At 38.4% G+C, this 18,535-nt stretch overlaps 1 protein-coding gene across 4 annotated transcripts in view; it reads right to left on the bottom strand.

Annotated features, from left to right (window-relative positions):
* Pip5k1b (phosphatidylinositol-4-phosphate 5-kinase type 1 beta) overlaps nt 1–18,535 on the bottom strand; it is a 293,002-nt gene that overhangs the window by 88,175 nt on the left and 186,292 nt on the right. For all 4 annotated transcript variants that reach the window (XM_048806865.1, XM_048806868.1, XM_048806866.1 and 1 more), the window contains one exon: nt 1,578–1,789. In XM_048806865.1, coding sequence (XP_048662822.1) covers nt 1,578–1,789 — 212 coding nt within the window. The remainder of the gene's footprint in view (nt 1–1,577; nt 1,790–18,535) is intronic.

The following is an 18,535-nucleotide window of genomic DNA, read 5'->3' as shown; positions in this document are numbered from 1 at the left end:
TTTTTTTTTTTTTTTTGCATCCAGTTAACGGTCTTCCTAGCAATCCAGAATGATGTACTTTCCCACAATGGAGAAACATCATAGCTGTCAGCTCTGAAAAGTTGGATGAGAAGAATCCAATTTAAAAATTATTTCTCTTTTAAAAGCGTGGCCAAGAACTCTTAGAACATAATAAATATTATTTTTAAAAAATGCAATGCTCTTTTTCTGATCAAAAAAATGTTTATTGTTGAGATTAAAAAATATAAGGCGCTAGAGTTGTGGCTCAAGGGTAGAGTGTTTGCCTAGCATGTGTGAGGCACTGGGTTTGATTTTCAGCACCACATATAAATAAATGGATAAAATAAAGGTCTATCAACATCGAAAAAAATAAAAAACCCATAAAACATAGAAAAGAATATAGAAAATATATTAAAAATCCACTCATAGAGTGAAGAGATAATTATTAATATTTGGTATACTTTGCAGTATGTTTATTAATCTATAAAGGGGATTATTTAATTTATCATGTTTTATAATCTGACTTTTTCACTTACTAAATGATGAACATTTCTTTCTTTTTTTTTTTTGGTACGGAGAACTGAACTTAGGGGCACTTGACCACTGAGCCACATTCCCAGCCCTATTTTGTATTTTATTTAGAGACAGGGTTTCACTGAGTTGCTTAGCACTTCACTGTTGCTGAGGCTGGCTTTGAACTCACGATTCTCCTATTTCAGCCTCCAATGCTGCACCTGGCTGATGAGCATTTCTTTACATTCAATGTACTGTGATTTTTAATAGCATGTAGTGTTTCACCATATGGATATAGGATAATTTAACTGATGATTGAACATTTAGATATAATCACAAGCAAAGATTACAACTAATTTCTTTTATAAAAGTAAAATATGCCTATGGTTTAGATATTGTTGGAGAATTCTAGAAATCAGGCCATTATAACCTCAGAAAATGATTTTTTTTCAGTCTCCTTGCTTAGCTAATACATGCACCTGATAAAGTTAACCACTTCAATAATTATTTTGGTTGTAATTGCTTCCATTGTCAATATGCACTTTACACATGCGAATGAATCCTGCAGTTGCCATCACATCTGGCTGAGGAGAGAGACCACATCTGCCAGGGTGTAGGACTAGATCAACAGAATCCCCTCATGCAGATAAAAAGAGCTCGGAATTGTGAACACCATTCCTATCTTGTATTTGCTTAAATATATGTGTATTTCAATCCAAAGTTTATTCTTCCCTCTTATGGTTGATACTTTGAATATGTAGTAAATGGGAGCAGAAACATTTTTGACCATTTTTGGAAAATGCAGACATCTGAAAAAAGAAATTTTGTGGGTGAAAGAACAACAACAACCAGGACACTGTCACTTGTCTAGTTATCCTTTGATGAAGAGAAATGAAGGCTGGTTGTACGGATGTTAGTGCCAAGTAGGAATCCATTCTCAGAATGCCATCTATTTCCATGTACCAGGTGTTAAGTGCTTCAGTGCTGAGGGGGGATGTGACTACTTATAATTACCCAGTGGGGCAGGGCTGTCACAATCAGGGTGGGCATGTGATTGCACTTACGTGTCTGGGTTCTCTGCGATGATCCCATCTCCAGATTTCCCTGGACCTTGGATGGATTCCATGGCTGTTGAATAGAGAACTTTCTGCATCCCAGGCCGCTTTGGATCAGGCACATTTTGTGAGTTCTCCTCCTCTTTGTCTTTAAGGGAATGGTCCAAGATGTGGATTCCCAGCAAAAGGCTGTAGTCCATGATTTTGAAGCTTTCCAGCACCTGAAGAAGAAAAAGACCCAAGAAGCCAGTTAACCCAAATGGCTTATAAGCCTCATCTGCATGGAATCAGAGAGCTCTAAATATGTAGATGCACTGCTCTTGCATCTCTCCCGTGGAGTGGCTGGTGGAGGGAAAAAAATCCCAATAAAAACACTTGAGGTTATTATTAGGCCACACGCAGAAAGGACTGGTACAGTGGCTGCAAGATGAAATTTTTATGCAAATCTAAAGCAAGCACATCTTTTCTTAAACCTCCGTGAATGTTTTTTATTATCAGCATTTATTGAAAACTTTCCATGCACCAGGTGCTAAGTGCTTCACTTGCATTCAATCCTCATAACCACTTTATGATTTGGGTACTATTATTGGCTCTATTCTAGAGACCAAAAAAATAGAAAAATAAAGCAATTTGCTCAATAACACACAGCATGCGACAGAGACCTAAGTGGTCAACTCCGGCATTCACACTCTTAATAAGCTCTAGAGTAGAGAAACCAATGGCCAATTGTCTCTACAAGCTTGTAACTTCCTCAGCATGAAGACTCAGCTGGAATGTGTGGTTGCTTGGATTCTGTCCTCAAAAATCTAACTCTTGCTAAGTTTATTGGTTTCCTTTTCAAAGCCTGTATCTCAAGGTTGCTAGTTTCCTGTAGTCAGTCTTTTAAAAATATATGATCTCAACAAAGAATAGGACTTAATGCTTAATTATCCAAACGGCAGAGAGTGAGGAGGTGAAGAAATTAAAAATAATTGAATATATCTAGAAAAAAAAAGAGATAGTAATGCCCTGAAAGAAAAATGACAGGTGACATGGACTAGATAAGAGTCCTTCAAAATGGTTTCAGAGTTCAGGGGGCTTTGACACTGGGAACCCTTCCTAGGTAGACAAAGAATGTTCAGAAAAAGTGTCTGAATATTGGGTGTTTTCCTCTATAAATTTTTTTCCTACTATTGTGTATATAATTCTCCCCTACAATGAACTCTTTTTTTCTTTTTATCCCAGCCCTTTTTATTTTTAATTTGGGAAGGGTCTTACTAAGTTGCTGAGGCTGACCTTGAACTGGCAATCCTTTTGCCTCAGTCTCTTGAGTTGCTGGGATTACAGGCGTGCTTGATGGTGCCTGGCCAGCTTCTCATTCTTCTTAAACTCAACTGTTTTTGGTCAGATATTCATGATATATTAGAGAAGGGATAAGGTCTAGGGACTCAAAGACCTATCAGTGTCACTTCATGGATGGTATCTGACAAAGACTTTGGGTTATATATATATATATATCTCTATCTGTATGTATGTACACAGTCTTCAAAAGATGGTTTTCCTTGGGTAGGCATCTTAGCCATTAATGAGGACACCTGAGAGGGGGCTGTGAGTGTCCAATACCATGAAATGGTCCCCCTTCATCTTTCAAATTACTAAGTTTGTACTTTCAGAAAGGAGGCAGACAAGAGGAGATGAGAATAGAAACTCATTATTTTAGAAGTTTGAGACATGGAATTTTCTAACCCAAGAGATCTGACAGTGGTCTGATAGTGATATGGAAGCAGCCTCCCTAACCTAAGAAGTGCAGTCAGGATTGGAGGAGGAAGGAGAAGTGACAGGTAATACTTCTCTGACTATTGACCCAATGCCTGAGGATCAGTCAGTTCTCCATGGCGGGGTCTTGCCCTGTTAGAAGCAGCAAGACCATGGAAAACAAGACTGTTTAGTGTCAAGCAGGCAGGGACACAGCCTCTTACCAGTGTTATTTTGGCCAATTTTGATTTTTCTAAAATTTCTGGGTTTGTGGTTACCCATAGTATCGCCTGGATGTTCAACAGGAAACGACAGGCCTTCAACCCTGAATTCTGGTCAATGGCTCTAAAATGACTGCCTTATAATCTTTATGGAGAACATTCCTGGTTTCATCTGGTAAAGACTCAACCATGTTTCCCTGCATAGCCCACAGTACTCATTTGTAAATGATTTTTTTTTTCCAAAGTAGTGAACTGGCCTCAAAAACAAATTCTAATTAGACTGTAACAACACTGTGGATGTTCCTAACAGGCACCTGGAATCATTTCCTCTAGCTAGGAGTGGTGAAGACTGAAAAACAATCCTGACATCATCTTGTTTATTTCATTTTTCTCTGCAAAGTATCTGCAAATTAATTCTGCTTGTTAAAAGGCCTTCTTTATAAGACATTTTTCTTATATTTATTTAACGTAAACTGGTTTGGATTTGCAGTCCCATTTACTGTCCTTAGGTCAATTTTATAAGTGATAAGAAGTCAGGCTGTGGTCCAACTGTAACTACAGCATAGAGTAAGAAATGATCCTGATCATTTAAGCTGTCAAATACTTTTCTAGGTTGGTTGGTTTGTTGTGCAGTGCTGGGGACTAAAACCCAAGGCTTCATACAGGCTAGGCAAGCACTCTACCACTGAGCTACCTCCAGCACTTTTTATTTTATTTTGAGAGAGGGTTTCGCTAGTTGCCCAGGCTGGCCTGGAACTTGGGATCCTCCAGCGTCAATTTCCCAAGTAGCTGGATCATAGGTGTGTATCACTGCATCTGGCTCTGGGTTTATTATTATTATTTTTTAAAAGAATAACCTTCATATGGAGAAGAATAGTAGTTACCAGGGTCTTCGAAGGGTGTGAGGGAGAGGTGATGGAGACAGGATGGATAATGGACACAGGAGGAAGAACTTCTAATATTCTATAGATGAGTAAAAGAACTAACTCTGTTTGACAACAATTAATTATATATTTCAAAATATCTAGTGGAGAGGATTTTGAATGCTCCAAACAGAGAAATGATAAATGTCTGAGAAAGATGTTATATACCCTGATGTGATCATTATACATGAATCAAAATAAAACAATATACTCCATAAATATGTACAACTACTATAGCCAATTAAAATAAAAAAGTACATTTTAAAAATCTTCAAGAGAAACTTAGAAAAGGCTGTAAAAAGAGATTCATTTCCTCTTTACTCTTATATTGGATTGTTAGCATCCTGGAAGGTAACTGAATTGTTCTTAGGAGGACAAGGTTCCTCCTTTCAGAGTGGAAGGCTTAAAAAAGAAATTCTATTCCCATTATGTGAAAAGTTAATCATAAATCTTAGGTTTTTGGTTAGGCAGAAATCACCAGCCACAAAAAATGTCAGGAAACAAAAAGACATATATATATATATATATATATATATATATTTTAAATCAAAATTTAAAACTTCTGTAATGGAAAATTCTGGGAGTAGATTTTTAATTATGTGTTTTAAAGTTTTGCATCAGTTAGGAACAAAATAGTTCCATTATTCATATCCTCCCAGTTCTTTAATTAAAGGAATTAATAAATCTGCCAAAAACTTAACATGCACAAACTGCAAGAGTGAGCAACATTTGGTGACACAGCAGAGGATCCAGTTCGTCACTTGGGTGCACATTTATTTCCAGAATGTCTGCCTGACCTCACAGCTGCTGGTAGATTCTGTACCTGTGCATTTGCCATTCAAAATGTAAGTTACAATGCAAACACAGGTGCCTTTCCATCTAGCTTGGGCACTTCTTTACCTTCTCACTTATAAAGTAAAATATCAGAGATCATTCCCACAGCTACATAAAACTGGAAGCAAGTTGGAATACTGCAGTGCTTTTTATTGTCAAGGTCAGAGAGATTTCTTTCTCTCTCAAGGACTATTTTAAGTCAATAATATCATTGAAAGACTGAGTGTAAGAGATGATGACTCCTGAATGAGGTGGGAGCAGCAGGGAGTCGGAGGGAGAGGTGGATACATCTGGGAATCTTTCAGACGTAAATTCCAACTACCATCTTTCTAGAGACAATTCCTAAATTGCAATCTTTGGTTTGATCTCATCCCTAGCTGCACCCCAGTGGCCTTCTGGATATCCCTAATCTCCCACCCAGGGTCACATTGGGACCTTATTTTGCCCTGAAGCAGTTCTTTCTCTTCATTTCCCTTTTTCATTTGAAATCACTCTAATGATTTTTACTAATGTAGATTTCAGATTCCTCTTCCTTTAATTAAGTTGTCCAGTCTTGCAACTTTTATTATCAAAACATTCCTTCTCTGTAATGACTCATTTTCAACTTCCCTTTAAGATCCATTCTTGACCCCCTTGCTTTACCAGGTTCACAATAACCCCCCTTCTTAAAGCTTGTCATTTCTTGTGCCAATGCCTCTGTTTGGCCCTGAAGGTCCTTGCTACTATGGCCCCTACCAACATCTCTTTGTTTACTGCCATCCCAGAGATACTTCCCCATCTAGTCAAACTGAAATTCTTTAATTATCCCTAAATGTGCTCTTAAGATGCAAGCCCTGATATTTTGCTCATGCTATTTCTTCAGGAAGGTTCTTACTATCTTTCTAATTCCCACTGTTGTTTTTTTTTTCCCTTTTAGAGCCTAACTTAGCTTACCTAAATGAAAATTTTATTAATGATGTCAACAAATTGTTGGGAATATGTCTTCCCTCAGAAAACCCAACCACGTGATCATAATCAGTGTTCCTCCATGATTTAAGAATCTACCTCAGGTTTTATCTGTTATTTTTTTTTCGATACGCACAAAACTGCTTGGCTCACCAAAGGCTAGTTTTACACTGTGTTTTCTGTTGTGTGCTCTGAACATAGTAGGAATGCACATTTGCTATGTTGCAAATGTAAGTAAAAATCAAAATATTCTGCAGCAAAGAAGTTCTACCACTACATTCTTCTGTCTTAAATATAAGAAGTTGATACTTGTGCATCGTTATAATGCCTGTGAAAATTTTTTAGCACTGAAAACATTTATTGTGATTATGTGTTGTGTTGTCAAAAAAATAAACATAAAAGCCCACAATGTTTCCAAACCTACTTACACTGTAGGAGCTGTATACGTTCTGTGCCAAGGGCAAAACTCAAGCTAATATTGACAGACTCTTTTAATGTACTGTTTGATAGGCACACAACCCAATGGCAGATCAAAGGCAAGTTGTTTTGCTATAAGCTTGGCTGAGCTTTGATTCCAATAAGAGTTTACCATGCTTATCTTTGGGAAACTGCTGCTGGGACAACATGTTACAGGTTGGTCAACTGCAGACTCTTTGACTACCCCAAAATGCTTGGGGCTGGCTTTAAGATGGAAGATCTATTCTGTAACACATCCCAGGGCTTTTTCAGTTTTCCTGTTATCGGTTCCTTTGCTTTCCAATAATGGAGATTTCTTGGAAAATTGGGAATGGAACCACCATTTGACCCAGCTATCCCTCTACTCAGTCTATACTCAAAGGACTTAAAAACAGCATACTACAGGGACACAGCCACATTAATGTTTATAGCAGCACAATTCACAATAGCTAAACTGTGCAATCAACCTAGATGCCCTTCAATAGATGAATGGATAAAAATAATGTGGCATATATACACAATGGAATATTACTCATCAATAAAAGAGAATAAAATCATGGCATTTGCAGGTAAATGAATGGAGTTAAAGAAGATAATACTAAGTGAAGTTAGCCAATCCCAAAAAGACAAATGCAGAATGTTTTCTCTGATATAAGGAGACTGATTCATAGTGGGGTGGGTGGGGGGAGCATGGAAGGAATAGACGAACTTTAGATAGGGCAGAGGGGAGGGAAGGGAAGGGAGGGGGTATGGGGTTAGAAATGATGGTGGAATGTGATGGACATTATTATCCAAAGTACATGTATGAAGACACGAACTGACGTGAATATACTTTGTACAACCAGAGATATGAAAAATTGTGCTTCTATATGTGGAATAAGAATTGTAATGCATTTCGCTGTCATACATAAATAAAAAAATTAATTAAAAAAAGAATGCAAAGTTAAATTAGCATAAGACTGAAAAAGGACAATCCTTGGGTGAATCCAAAATGTCATTGAAAACAGCTGCATTTAAAAACTGGTACCAGCACCAGAAGATATTAACAGTGGTAAAGACAATGCAACTCGAGCTATCTCTAGCTCGAGACTAGACTTTGCCTTATGCAAAGTCAAGAAAGATGATGGTTCTACAAGAAGAGGAGATGCTTTATTAAGTGAATCTTAAGTCAGCAAGACTTCTAATAATTTCCTACATCACAGGGGTTCTTACAAAAAGTAATCAATTCTGCATAACTATTTTATTGTACGCCTACTATGTGTCAGACACTCTCTTGTTTCAAACTCTCTTGTACATTCTAGCTAATAAACAATATAATTAGAAATCCCCTATTTTAAGAATGACTTTGTGACTTTTTCTGGTAAACGGTTGGAACTGGAGATTATCATGATAGTGAAATAAGCCAATCCCACAAAACCCAAGAGAGAATGTTCTCTCTGATATGCAGATGTTGACACTAAACAAGGGTCAAGAAGAATAGAAGTTCAGTGGATTAAACAAAGCAGAATGACGGGAAGGGGGGGATGGTAATAGGAAAGACAGTAGAATAAATCAGACATAATTCCCAATGAATTAAGGATCTGGTCATTGGTTATCAACATCTCTAACATCACATAAAGAAAGGCATTTTGATATTGTGTGCCTTCTGATGGGAAGAGACAGTTTATCTGAAGTCAAACCTCTAGGTGACCAAACCTCTGGGCCCAACAACCAATTTATAGAAAAAGTAGATGAGAGAGGAGAATGATAAATGAAACCAGAGATGTAATTACCAAAATCCAGACTCTGAGATAAACAACCCCATTTCTCTAATACCTTCAAAATAATTAATTTTCAAAATGAAAATTAAGAGTGACAGTGGGACTTAAATAGACTTTATCTCAATGCTGATCCAAATATTTTTTTCTGAAACAGTTACAAATTAGAACACTATTTGATGATTAGTTAGAATTATTAATATTTTAAATGGATGATATTGGCATCTTAGTTTTTAAAAAAGGGGTCTTTAGCATTAAGGGGATTTTACTAAGATATGTATGAATAAAATGATGTGAGACATGGAATGTGCTTCAGATTACATGGGGAGTGAGGCAGTAAAATGAACCAGAGTTTTCTGAGTTACAAATTGTTAAAACTGGGCCCAGCACAAGTGTGTGTGTGTGTGTGTGTGTGTGTGCTATTTATAATATTCTGTTCACTTTTATATATGTTTGAACTTTTCAAAAATAAAGTTTCATATACTGTTTGAAATGCTTACATGAAGTACATTGCTATTCTTGTTAAGAGTTAACTTACCACCATCTCTATTGATGTTAGGGTAGAGATGGCACAGATGAAAATAAAAATTAGTAATCTGGGATCTTAAGTGAAGTAGTAAAAGCAGAAAATTGGCTACATTTTATACTCATCTCAACTGATCATTCTTTGATGGAGGATCTAAAGAGTTAACCGAAAGTGGAGTTGACAGGAAGCTACATCAATGGCTTCAAGTAATTTTTCTAGCTAATTTATATTAGTTTAGTTCTTGAACAAGAAATTAATGATTGACACAGAACATTTGTGTTAAGCCAATAAATAAGAAAATTCAAAATAGTATCCCAGACATTTTATGCAAATAGACATTCCTGGAAATAGTGGTTTAGGGAAAAATGAATCTAAGGGTCTGCTATTCCTCACTAAGCAGGCCCTTCAGAGCACAGCGTCAGAATTACTTATATGTGCAAGTCTAGTTAGAGCTGAATGCTGGCTTTTTAATTTAATCTAATTTCCTCAATAAAGCTCAGAGTGTTCTTTGCTAACGTAATGAAGAGAAAATACAGGCTGTGACAAGACATAATTTTGGCTGGTAAAGCAGAATGAAATAAATATTAAGCTCTTAGCCTAGTTCTGGCAATAATGTATTTTGTACTGAGTCTAATGTGTGATTTAGAACTCTGGACTCTGCTGGATTAACCTGTACCAAGACCTTTTCCCTCCTCACTTAAAAAGCTTCATGTGATAGAAGCATACTTATATGCATTGAAAATAGTCATCCATCATTTAAAAAGATCTTACACACACACACACACACACACACATAACACACACACACCAATCTTTATAGCAGTTTTTCAAAGGACAAAAGTGAGGATAGATGTACTTCCTGGTTTGTAATACTAAATTTGAGAATTTCTTTGAAGGAAGCACACTGGTGAGATCAGAGGGACACTCACTTGCAGGAGAGAAGGACATATAAAAAGTGTTGACCGGTCCTGGCAGGGATGAAGAGCCATACATGCAGGTCAGGGCCTCTCAGAAACCAGTGTGTGGTGATATTTCTGGAAGCCCCTGGCTCTTCCCAGGCAGTCTTGCAGGCCCTGTTCTGCCAGCTCTGTGGGTGCTCTGTACACGGGCACTGCAGGCTGAATGAATAAAAGAAAGCCCTACAAGATGAAACTGATTTTATGCTTTGGTGTAAGTAGCCTAAGTTGAAAGCTTTTGTGGGGAAGACAAGGTTGCATTTGTCAGTACACAATAAACTGTGTAATGAAGATACCACACAAAGCATATTTCTGAGCCATTTGCTCAACTCTGTGATCTTTCCCCCATTCTGAAAACTTCAAATACACCTAAGTCTCTGCAACTCAGTCTTTTATCAGATTCTAGAAGTTCTTCTCAAGATATGCAACCTCAACTTCATTTTTGAAAATGGCTGCGATTTGCTGCCCCTTCACTCCTTTGGTTCAGGTTTTGACAACACTGTTCTAATTCTTATCATGATCCCTGTGACTGGCTTTGAGGGCACTCACCACTGGATCTACAGCAACAACCTCAAAGCCTTTCCACATATATCTTCAAAGCCAGAGTTGCTCCCATCAGCCCCCTGTGGCCCCTGTCCTTTGGCCTGCAGCTCTCCTCTGGCTTTCCCAGGATCCCCTGCAGGGAGGGGGAAGTGGTCTGTGGGGACATTTCCTTCCCTTAGCTCCCTTCCCTCAGATGCTGTGTGGACCTCCCATTTGGGACCTCCAATGACCTTCCCTCTACCCTTAGGGCCATCTACGAAATCAAAGACTGGTAGGTTCTTCTCTTACAAAAGCAGGAAACACTTGTATACCCGGTACAGCATCATTCTCTTCATAGGCCCAAAGACTTCAGCTTCCATTAGCCTGAGTTTTCACATATTTCAACTTCTAGGTGACAAGTGACTAAAAAATAACTATCTAGACACGTGACAACAACCATAGCCACAGCCACCACCATGACAACAAACTCAGGAAATACTTCAGCCCTTAATCTTGAGGTAATATTTCTTTCAGGAAGAAAAGGAAAAGGAGTTTACTTCTCAGGGATCAGGAAGGTATTTTTGTATTTATTTATTTATTTTTTTAGTCTCTTGTTTTCATCTTTCTGGAGAATTTTTTTATAATGCTTCTGTTGATTTGAAGGGAGGGTTAAAAAAAAAAAAAAAGCCAATAAGCAAAACCCCGCTACTGGCTTGAAAATCCTTCAGTTTCTGTAGTTACTGAGAATTCCCTAAAGCTGCTCTCACAGCATTCAACATCACACATCTAGTTCCTGATCTCCTTCTCTAGCAGATTTAAAAAACAATCAATTCCACTGTAACCATCACATTTCTCAGAAAGTAGTCATGCTTTTATGTTAATAGGATTTCATGGGCACACATGTTGGTAAGAGTTGGCCAGTGTCAATGGGCTTGATTATGCTTTTCATTACCTTTAAAAAAATTAATCTTTAGATTATTTATTTTACATTGTATTCTTCAGTCATGGCATGGTTTTCCTTCCTTTGTCCCTCCTGGAAATAGGTTGCAAATTTCATGAACTCATTGTTCTGTACCAACCAAGGTGTCTACTTTGACAGAGCCTCTTCCTGACTCCTACTGTGTTTTCTTGTCAGAGCTGGAAAGACCAGTCACGGGCACTTCAAGCCTTTGATGTCTATATCTGTTATGACTTAAGAGCTTTCATTTCAGTGGACTGTCTCCCATTGCCCCTGTGAGCTCCTTAAGGAGAATGAGAGGATGGAGGAATAGGACTTTGCAGGTAGACACACATAGGTGAGCCCTGGATCCAGCAGTGTGAACCCTGAAGACCAGGGCAATCTCAACCCCTCCTCAGTCTTCTTTATCTGTCAAAAGGGAACCAAGGCACTCATTTCATAGAGTTGTTATAATGAGAGAATCTACCTATAAGGTTGAGTCCTGCTGGCTCAAAGCAATCCACAACAAACATTAACTGAGCCTAGGAGAGATGTCCTTAGTGCCCATGAAATTATGCACTGCATACACTGTACTGTATAGATCTATTTGATGATTACATATTACATATGGTGCGTTTCAATTATTAAGCTACTTAGGTATCTATGTGTTATATGTGAGAGGAAACCTGTGTCTACTAAAAACTAGAATGGGTAGTTTTGCAAAATACTGAGAATTACTTGTGTGGTTCACATGGAGATATCTCTTAGTAGAAAGTCAGGCATAAAAGAATATTTTGATTTTTGCAGCCACTCTGCCACATCTCACACTGATCATATTCTCTTTTGTTACTGCCAGCAGGAGATTCTTTCCTGCTTTTCCTGTTCCTATTTCAGAGCTAACCTGCAGCAAAGGGCAAAAACCTGGACAAAGAACAGGTCCATTCCAAGAGTAGTGAACAGTGTGGTGTGTGGCCAGTCTTAAACGGGGACATCAATCATGACCTAAATGAGAAGACTGGGGAGTCAGCACAGTTGTAATTTACTAAGTTACTGACCATTAACAAACATTGGCCAAATGAGCCAAACAAGTTTACATCAAATAAATATACAAAAATTTATAACATTGACACAATTGACTTTGGTTTTCTTTCATAACAAATTGTGTACAGGTTATTATCAAAATCTACTTTTATGCATTTATTGGTTAGGTAAGATCCACCATTTCAAAAAGTGTTGGTATTGTTAGCTCCTAGGGTTCATCAGAAGACTGACACCAAGAGAACTGTGGAATAGAATTGTCACACAGGCTAAAGGATGGGAAAACGAAACCACACAGTTCTTGTTCTCAAAGAGAGCAGATTTTAGTAGCAAACATTAAATATGAAATCAAGCAATTATAATGTAAAAATACCAATGGCTACATAATAGATTTACATGAAGTAATATGAGAATTTAGTTTCATAGAAATGTTTATTTTTAATACTTATTTTTATATTTTATTTAATTTTGGGAGGGAGTATTGGGATTGAGCCCAGGGGCACTTTATCACTGAGTTACCTCCTTTACCCTTTTTATTCTTTGAGACAGGGTCTTGCCAAGGTTGCTGAGGCTGGCCTTGAACTTGTGATCCTCCTGCCTCAACCTCCTATATTGCTGGGATTACAGGTGCATTCCACTGTGCCTGGCTAAAAGTGTTTATTATTAGAAATACATACTCTAAGCCTCTTCTTTGGAATTCCGGTCAATTGCATTAAATCCCATGGACATAATAGCAGTCACTAGACTTAACTGTAAGTTTTTCAGCTTTGCTTTTATTACTCTTTCCAATACACCCAAAATTGCCCTTTCATTACTTTTATCCTTTGCTTTTCTGGAGAATTTATACTTAGGCAACTTTTACAAAAGAGACTTCAATACATACTGATCAAAATAACTGAATAAAAAATAATGACAATAGCAAATGCTAGCAAGTAAGGGGACAAAATGGGTCACTCATACAGCTCTGGTGGGAATGTAAAATGATGCAGCCATTCTGGCAAAAAAACTGTGCACCAATGTTCAGAGCAGCTTTATATGAAATCTCAAAAACCAGAAGAAAACCCACATGTTCTTAAGAAGATAAATATTAAATGGTGGCATATTCATATCATGAAATATCATTCAGCAATAAAAAGAAACAAACTATTGATACAGATAATCATGTGGATGCACCTCAAGGGCATCAGGCCAAGTGGAAAAAGCCAAGCTCAACAGTCCTACATGTTATGATTCCATTTGCATAGTATTCTTGAAATGCCAAATTAAAGAAGTATAAAATAGATTTGTGCTTGCACAAGGTTAGGCAGGGTTTATGGAACAGGGAGGTAGCCATGGCTGTAAAAGGGTAGCCTGGGAGATCTTGAGAAGGAGTGACTCTGCATTTGCCTGTGGTGGAGGTGGTTATATTAATCTGCATGTATATGTTAATTGCACAGAATCCTCCCTCTAATACCCACATGTGCATGTAAAATTTATAAAATTTGAGAAATCTGAAAAACATCACTAGCTTATATGTGAATCAATTTCTGGGTTGCAATACTATGCCAAGGTCGTATAAGATGTTTCCATTGGTGGAAGCTGGGTAAGGGTATATGACATCTTTCAAATGAACCTACAATTATGTAAAAAAAAAAAAAGAGAGAGACATAACTTAAAAAAATTTCTTCCAAATATGACAATGTTGTAATTTCTATCCTCATTGGGAAACTCGGCTTGTCTAGTTACATTATCTCTTAGACTAGGGAAAGGATGGCACCATTCTACATTCCTGGGAACTCTTAATATCCCTTCCAGCTCAATCTTTGATTCTATGAGTGAGTTTTATTTAGTAATTTGTACACCAATTTAAAATGTGCTTCATGTAAATACTGTTATGTTATCAAAATAAATAATATTATAGGTAACAAAACTCAAAATATAATGCAAAGTAGTGGAGCAAATCATATACATCATGGAATTATAGTGTTTGTAAAATCTACTTTGAAAGATAGTGAATTCATCTGTACCTTCTATTGTAAAGAAGCTCAGAGGTATAGAGTCAATGATATCCCTGTACCCTTTTCATTTTATGGTTGAAGCCTAAGAATAAAATCTAATTTCTTATTGATAAAAGGAAAGAAGTTAAGTTTAAACATCACCATTACTAAGAGATGTACATCTATTTTATTATTTATGAAGTACTTTTTCCTTCCCAAGGATAACTGGGAAGGCAATCAATATAAATACCAAAGGAAAAAATAAACTAAATTAAGTGCAAACATTAACTCTAAACAAAAGTATAGCTGAAGGGTAAGCCCAAGCCATAATGACAAATTGAGGATCATATAAAATAATCCTTAGTGTAACTCATGCAAACATGCCCATAGTTGATAGAAATCTGTTCTATAAATTGAATGCTGCAAAAAGTTCCAGTATTCATTCATTGCTTTCATTCAATTCTGAGGACTTATTAATATTTATGGTAACAATGATTTGTGTGAAAAAATAAAATTGATTCCACACTATTTAAAAATTAATAACTTTGCTGCTCAACAAAAAATGATAATAAATGTAAAATAAGTCATTTAGATCATTAATTATCAAGACTTTGTCTGATATGACTCCCACTTGAAGGATTAGGAAAAATTTGGACTATAAACACAAGTTCTCACTAATATACTTTGTCTCCATGTCATTCCCCCAGAGTTATCAAAAAATATTACAGGGTGTAGTGATTTGTCAACTTAATTAAATGATACGGAATTTTACATTTTTTTTGTAGATAAATCATATCAGAGGAGAAATAACCACAGTAAATTAAAAATGAATACTAAAATAGTTCATAATTGTTCTTCCAAAACTAATAAATAAAATTTCAATTCAAAAGAGTTTCATCATAATCAAATGTGTACTGAGTGTATACAGTAAGCTAAGAACTGCAGAGGCAGAAAGGGACAAGGAATGGGACATTTACAGTCTTGCTAGACAGAGAGTATATATACCTAAAGGAGACAGGGGCCAATATTAAATGACGTCTAATGACCATTTATAACATTGCTTCCATGGGGAAATCACTGAAATATAAATACACTTTTTCCCAAACAAATGACTCAATATGAGGACAGCCAGTACAGTTTTTCAGATAATCCCAAGTGAATCAAATGGAGATCAGCTGCTTTATTAAACCCTCAATGCCATATTTGGCAGGCATTACAGCGAAACTAAATACTTCCTTCCAAATAGGCAAGAGTTGAAAAACAGCTAGATACACAAAAGTCAGCAAAGACAGACTTATTGGAGGTGTACTCAATCTTGTCTCTTTATCCTCAGACAGCTCACAATTCCTTTGTTCAAATACATTTTCCAAAAATCATTTACAAAGTACCTACTAAGCACCAAGATGTAAACAAAGACAGATTGAGGTGTGATCTTTAGGCTTAGGGATCTGCCTACGAAAGAAGAACATGTATGAAATCTCACGAAAGAGGTAAGACTAGAATGCGTAGCATGGGGAACACACCGTGGTGGTTGTGAAGGAAGAGATACCCGAGTAGTTCTGAGATGAGTAGGTGAGGGCGGTAGAAGAGGGGAAAATGGTTGAGCAGAGTGAAACATGCAGAAAGGCCCATACTTTTGGAGAATGGCCAATAGATCAGAATAGCGATGCTCCAGGAGAGAGAAGGCTGAAGAAGGAAGCTGAAGGAAGCTGAAGGAAGCATCAGAAACCATGGCAAGGACCAGATCAGGAAGTATCTTATTGTTCCAAGCTAAGAAGCCCCAGCTTTAGCCAGAAGACAGTGGGGAACCTTGGCCAGGGAATTGCAAGAGGCTGGCTGTCTTCTGATCAGAGGGTCACTCTGGCATCAGTGGTGGGGATGAGTTGGAAAGCAAAGACACTGAGAACCAGTGAAAAGGCCACTCAAAACTCCAGGTGATGAACAACCAGGGTCTCAATAAAGGAAATAGCTATGCACACAGTGAAGAGGGGCAGGTCCACTAGTCATTTAGGAGAAGACGGATGGGAGATGATGGTTTACTGCATTGGAAAAAGAGGGAAAGGAAGGAGAAAAGGGTACCTTTAGAGCACTCATTAGGGCAACTGGCTGCACAATGCTCATGTTCTCTGGGTCAGGAAGACAGGAAGAGGCAGAGGCTTGGGGGAAGATGACAGAACACCTGGGAAGAGCAGTTTTCAAACAGGATGTGCATCTCAGCTTGTCTGGAATCACAGAGAATGATTTGGATAAATCCTACTCCCTGTTTGTGATGGCAAGTGACCTTGATGCTCTCGTACTTGCCATTGTTACCGCTCTTTCTCCTGGGCCAAGTTCACTTGTGACTGTGGATGGCCATCACAGCAGCAGACAGAAGTGTCTGAAGACCAGGTGGAGGGGACAGTTATTTATATCCATTTCCTCCAGGCACAGTGACTAGGAAGCATCAAAGTGGAAATTGGGGAGAACCCAAGATCAGGAACCTTCCTTTGAAAATATCCCATTGTTTGATGCCTGTTGGGAACTGGGCTCTGCAGCATTGAAGCAAAAAACAAGATCAGTTTTCTGGAGTAGTTCTTCATTAGTGCTATGTGTGAGAGCTGGCCAGGGATGGAGCACCACAAGGGCTGGCTTATACACAGTGCTCACCAGTGGGTTGGAGAAGCCAGGTGAAGACACCAGGGGGCTGTGGGGAGAGGATGGCACTCGTAGAGAGGTCTCACTATGGGATGAGGCTGAGCAATCCTTTTTGATGCAGAGTCTAGAAACAGCAGCTCTGATGGGAATCAGGAGGCAGTCCAAGGAGAATAGGGAACATGAGCTGGCTCAGTGAGTCATGAGGGATCTTCTGGACAGCTCTCAGGCTAAGGGACAGGGAATCACAAGGTCTGAGACGGCAAGCCAGAATAAGAAAGAGGAGATGGAGGGTGGGCAGGAAGCAGGGGGAGGTCGGCAAGAGGTTAGGAAGCTTAACGTATCCGTCTGGGGAACAACAGAAAAGCTGGAGTCCAAAGGTCTGGGATTCTCGGATTTGCTACTTTTAAGCCCTTAAGAGGATGTTGGCACCCTCAAAAAGGGTCTTCTGACATTATTTAGCCAATTTTCTCTCCCCAACTATTAACTGCTTCAACACCAAAGAACTATAGTTCCTAGAACATGTCAGGCTATTTCGTGCCCAACTGACATTGTTCTCTCTTACAAATAGGCTTCTCTACTGCTTTGCTTACCTGGAGACTCCTCTCATGTGTCATTGCATGCAATACACTGCAGGCAATTGATCAGAAACATGGAGGTCATTTGCCTCATGTTGGCATGTAGTCTAATTGTAATACTTGTCCGATAAGTGAATGAAAGGCTATATCCTGATATACGTCTAGCTCACCTTTCTCTTGCTGGCATGCTGACACAGTAATGCATTCCCTTGGCTGGTTTGTTTCTGGAGTCTTAAGAGAATTTTTTTTTTGGGGGGGTACCAGGGATTGAACTAAAGGGCACTTAACCACTGAGCCATATCCCTAGCCCTTTTATATATTTTATTTCTTTTACTTTATGTATTTATTTAACTCAGGGTCTCACTGAGTTGATTAGAGCCTCACTAAGTTGCTGAGGATGGCTTTGAACTCACGATCCTCCTTCCATAGTTTCCTAAGCCACTGGGATTACAAGTGTGTGCCACCACAACCAGCTCTTAGAGGAATTTTAACAGCACAGATTCCCAGTGTTTGGAGCCAGTAGCAGCCCCAGTCTCCCTGGATCCCTCAGCTCACTACAGCTCAGTGCTGCAAAGTGAGGGTGATTATCAGGGGGAGGGATGCTCTGGCAATGCCCAAACCATACTCCCTCTTCCAGCCATCCAGGGAGTTGGCCCTTCAGAGGATTACTTGAAAAAAGAGAGATGACTGCTGCTCCAGGATGTGGAATCTCAGCCCAGGGGGGACAGACATGAGGAAGGATGATGAACCCCAATGCTTCATGAACCACTGTATTGATGGGCATTTTTTTTTTCTGGGAAGATAGTTCACAGCATTCATCAGGTGTGAAAAGTGATCCATGACTATTAAATAGTAAGACCCATCATTGCAGAATCATGTGTTGCTCAGTGCAGCTCTGCTCCCAGAACCAGCTGCTGACTCCTGATCACAGAG

This window comes from Marmota marmota, unplaced genomic scaffold, assembly GCF_001458135.2.
Source record: "Marmota marmota marmota unplaced genomic scaffold, marMar, whole genome shotgun sequence".
Lineage (NCBI taxonomy): Eukaryota > Metazoa > Chordata > Mammalia > Rodentia > Sciuridae > Marmota > Marmota marmota.
Note: the sequence above shows the minus strand (reverse complement) of the source record. Positions and strands in the feature narration are given on the sequence as shown.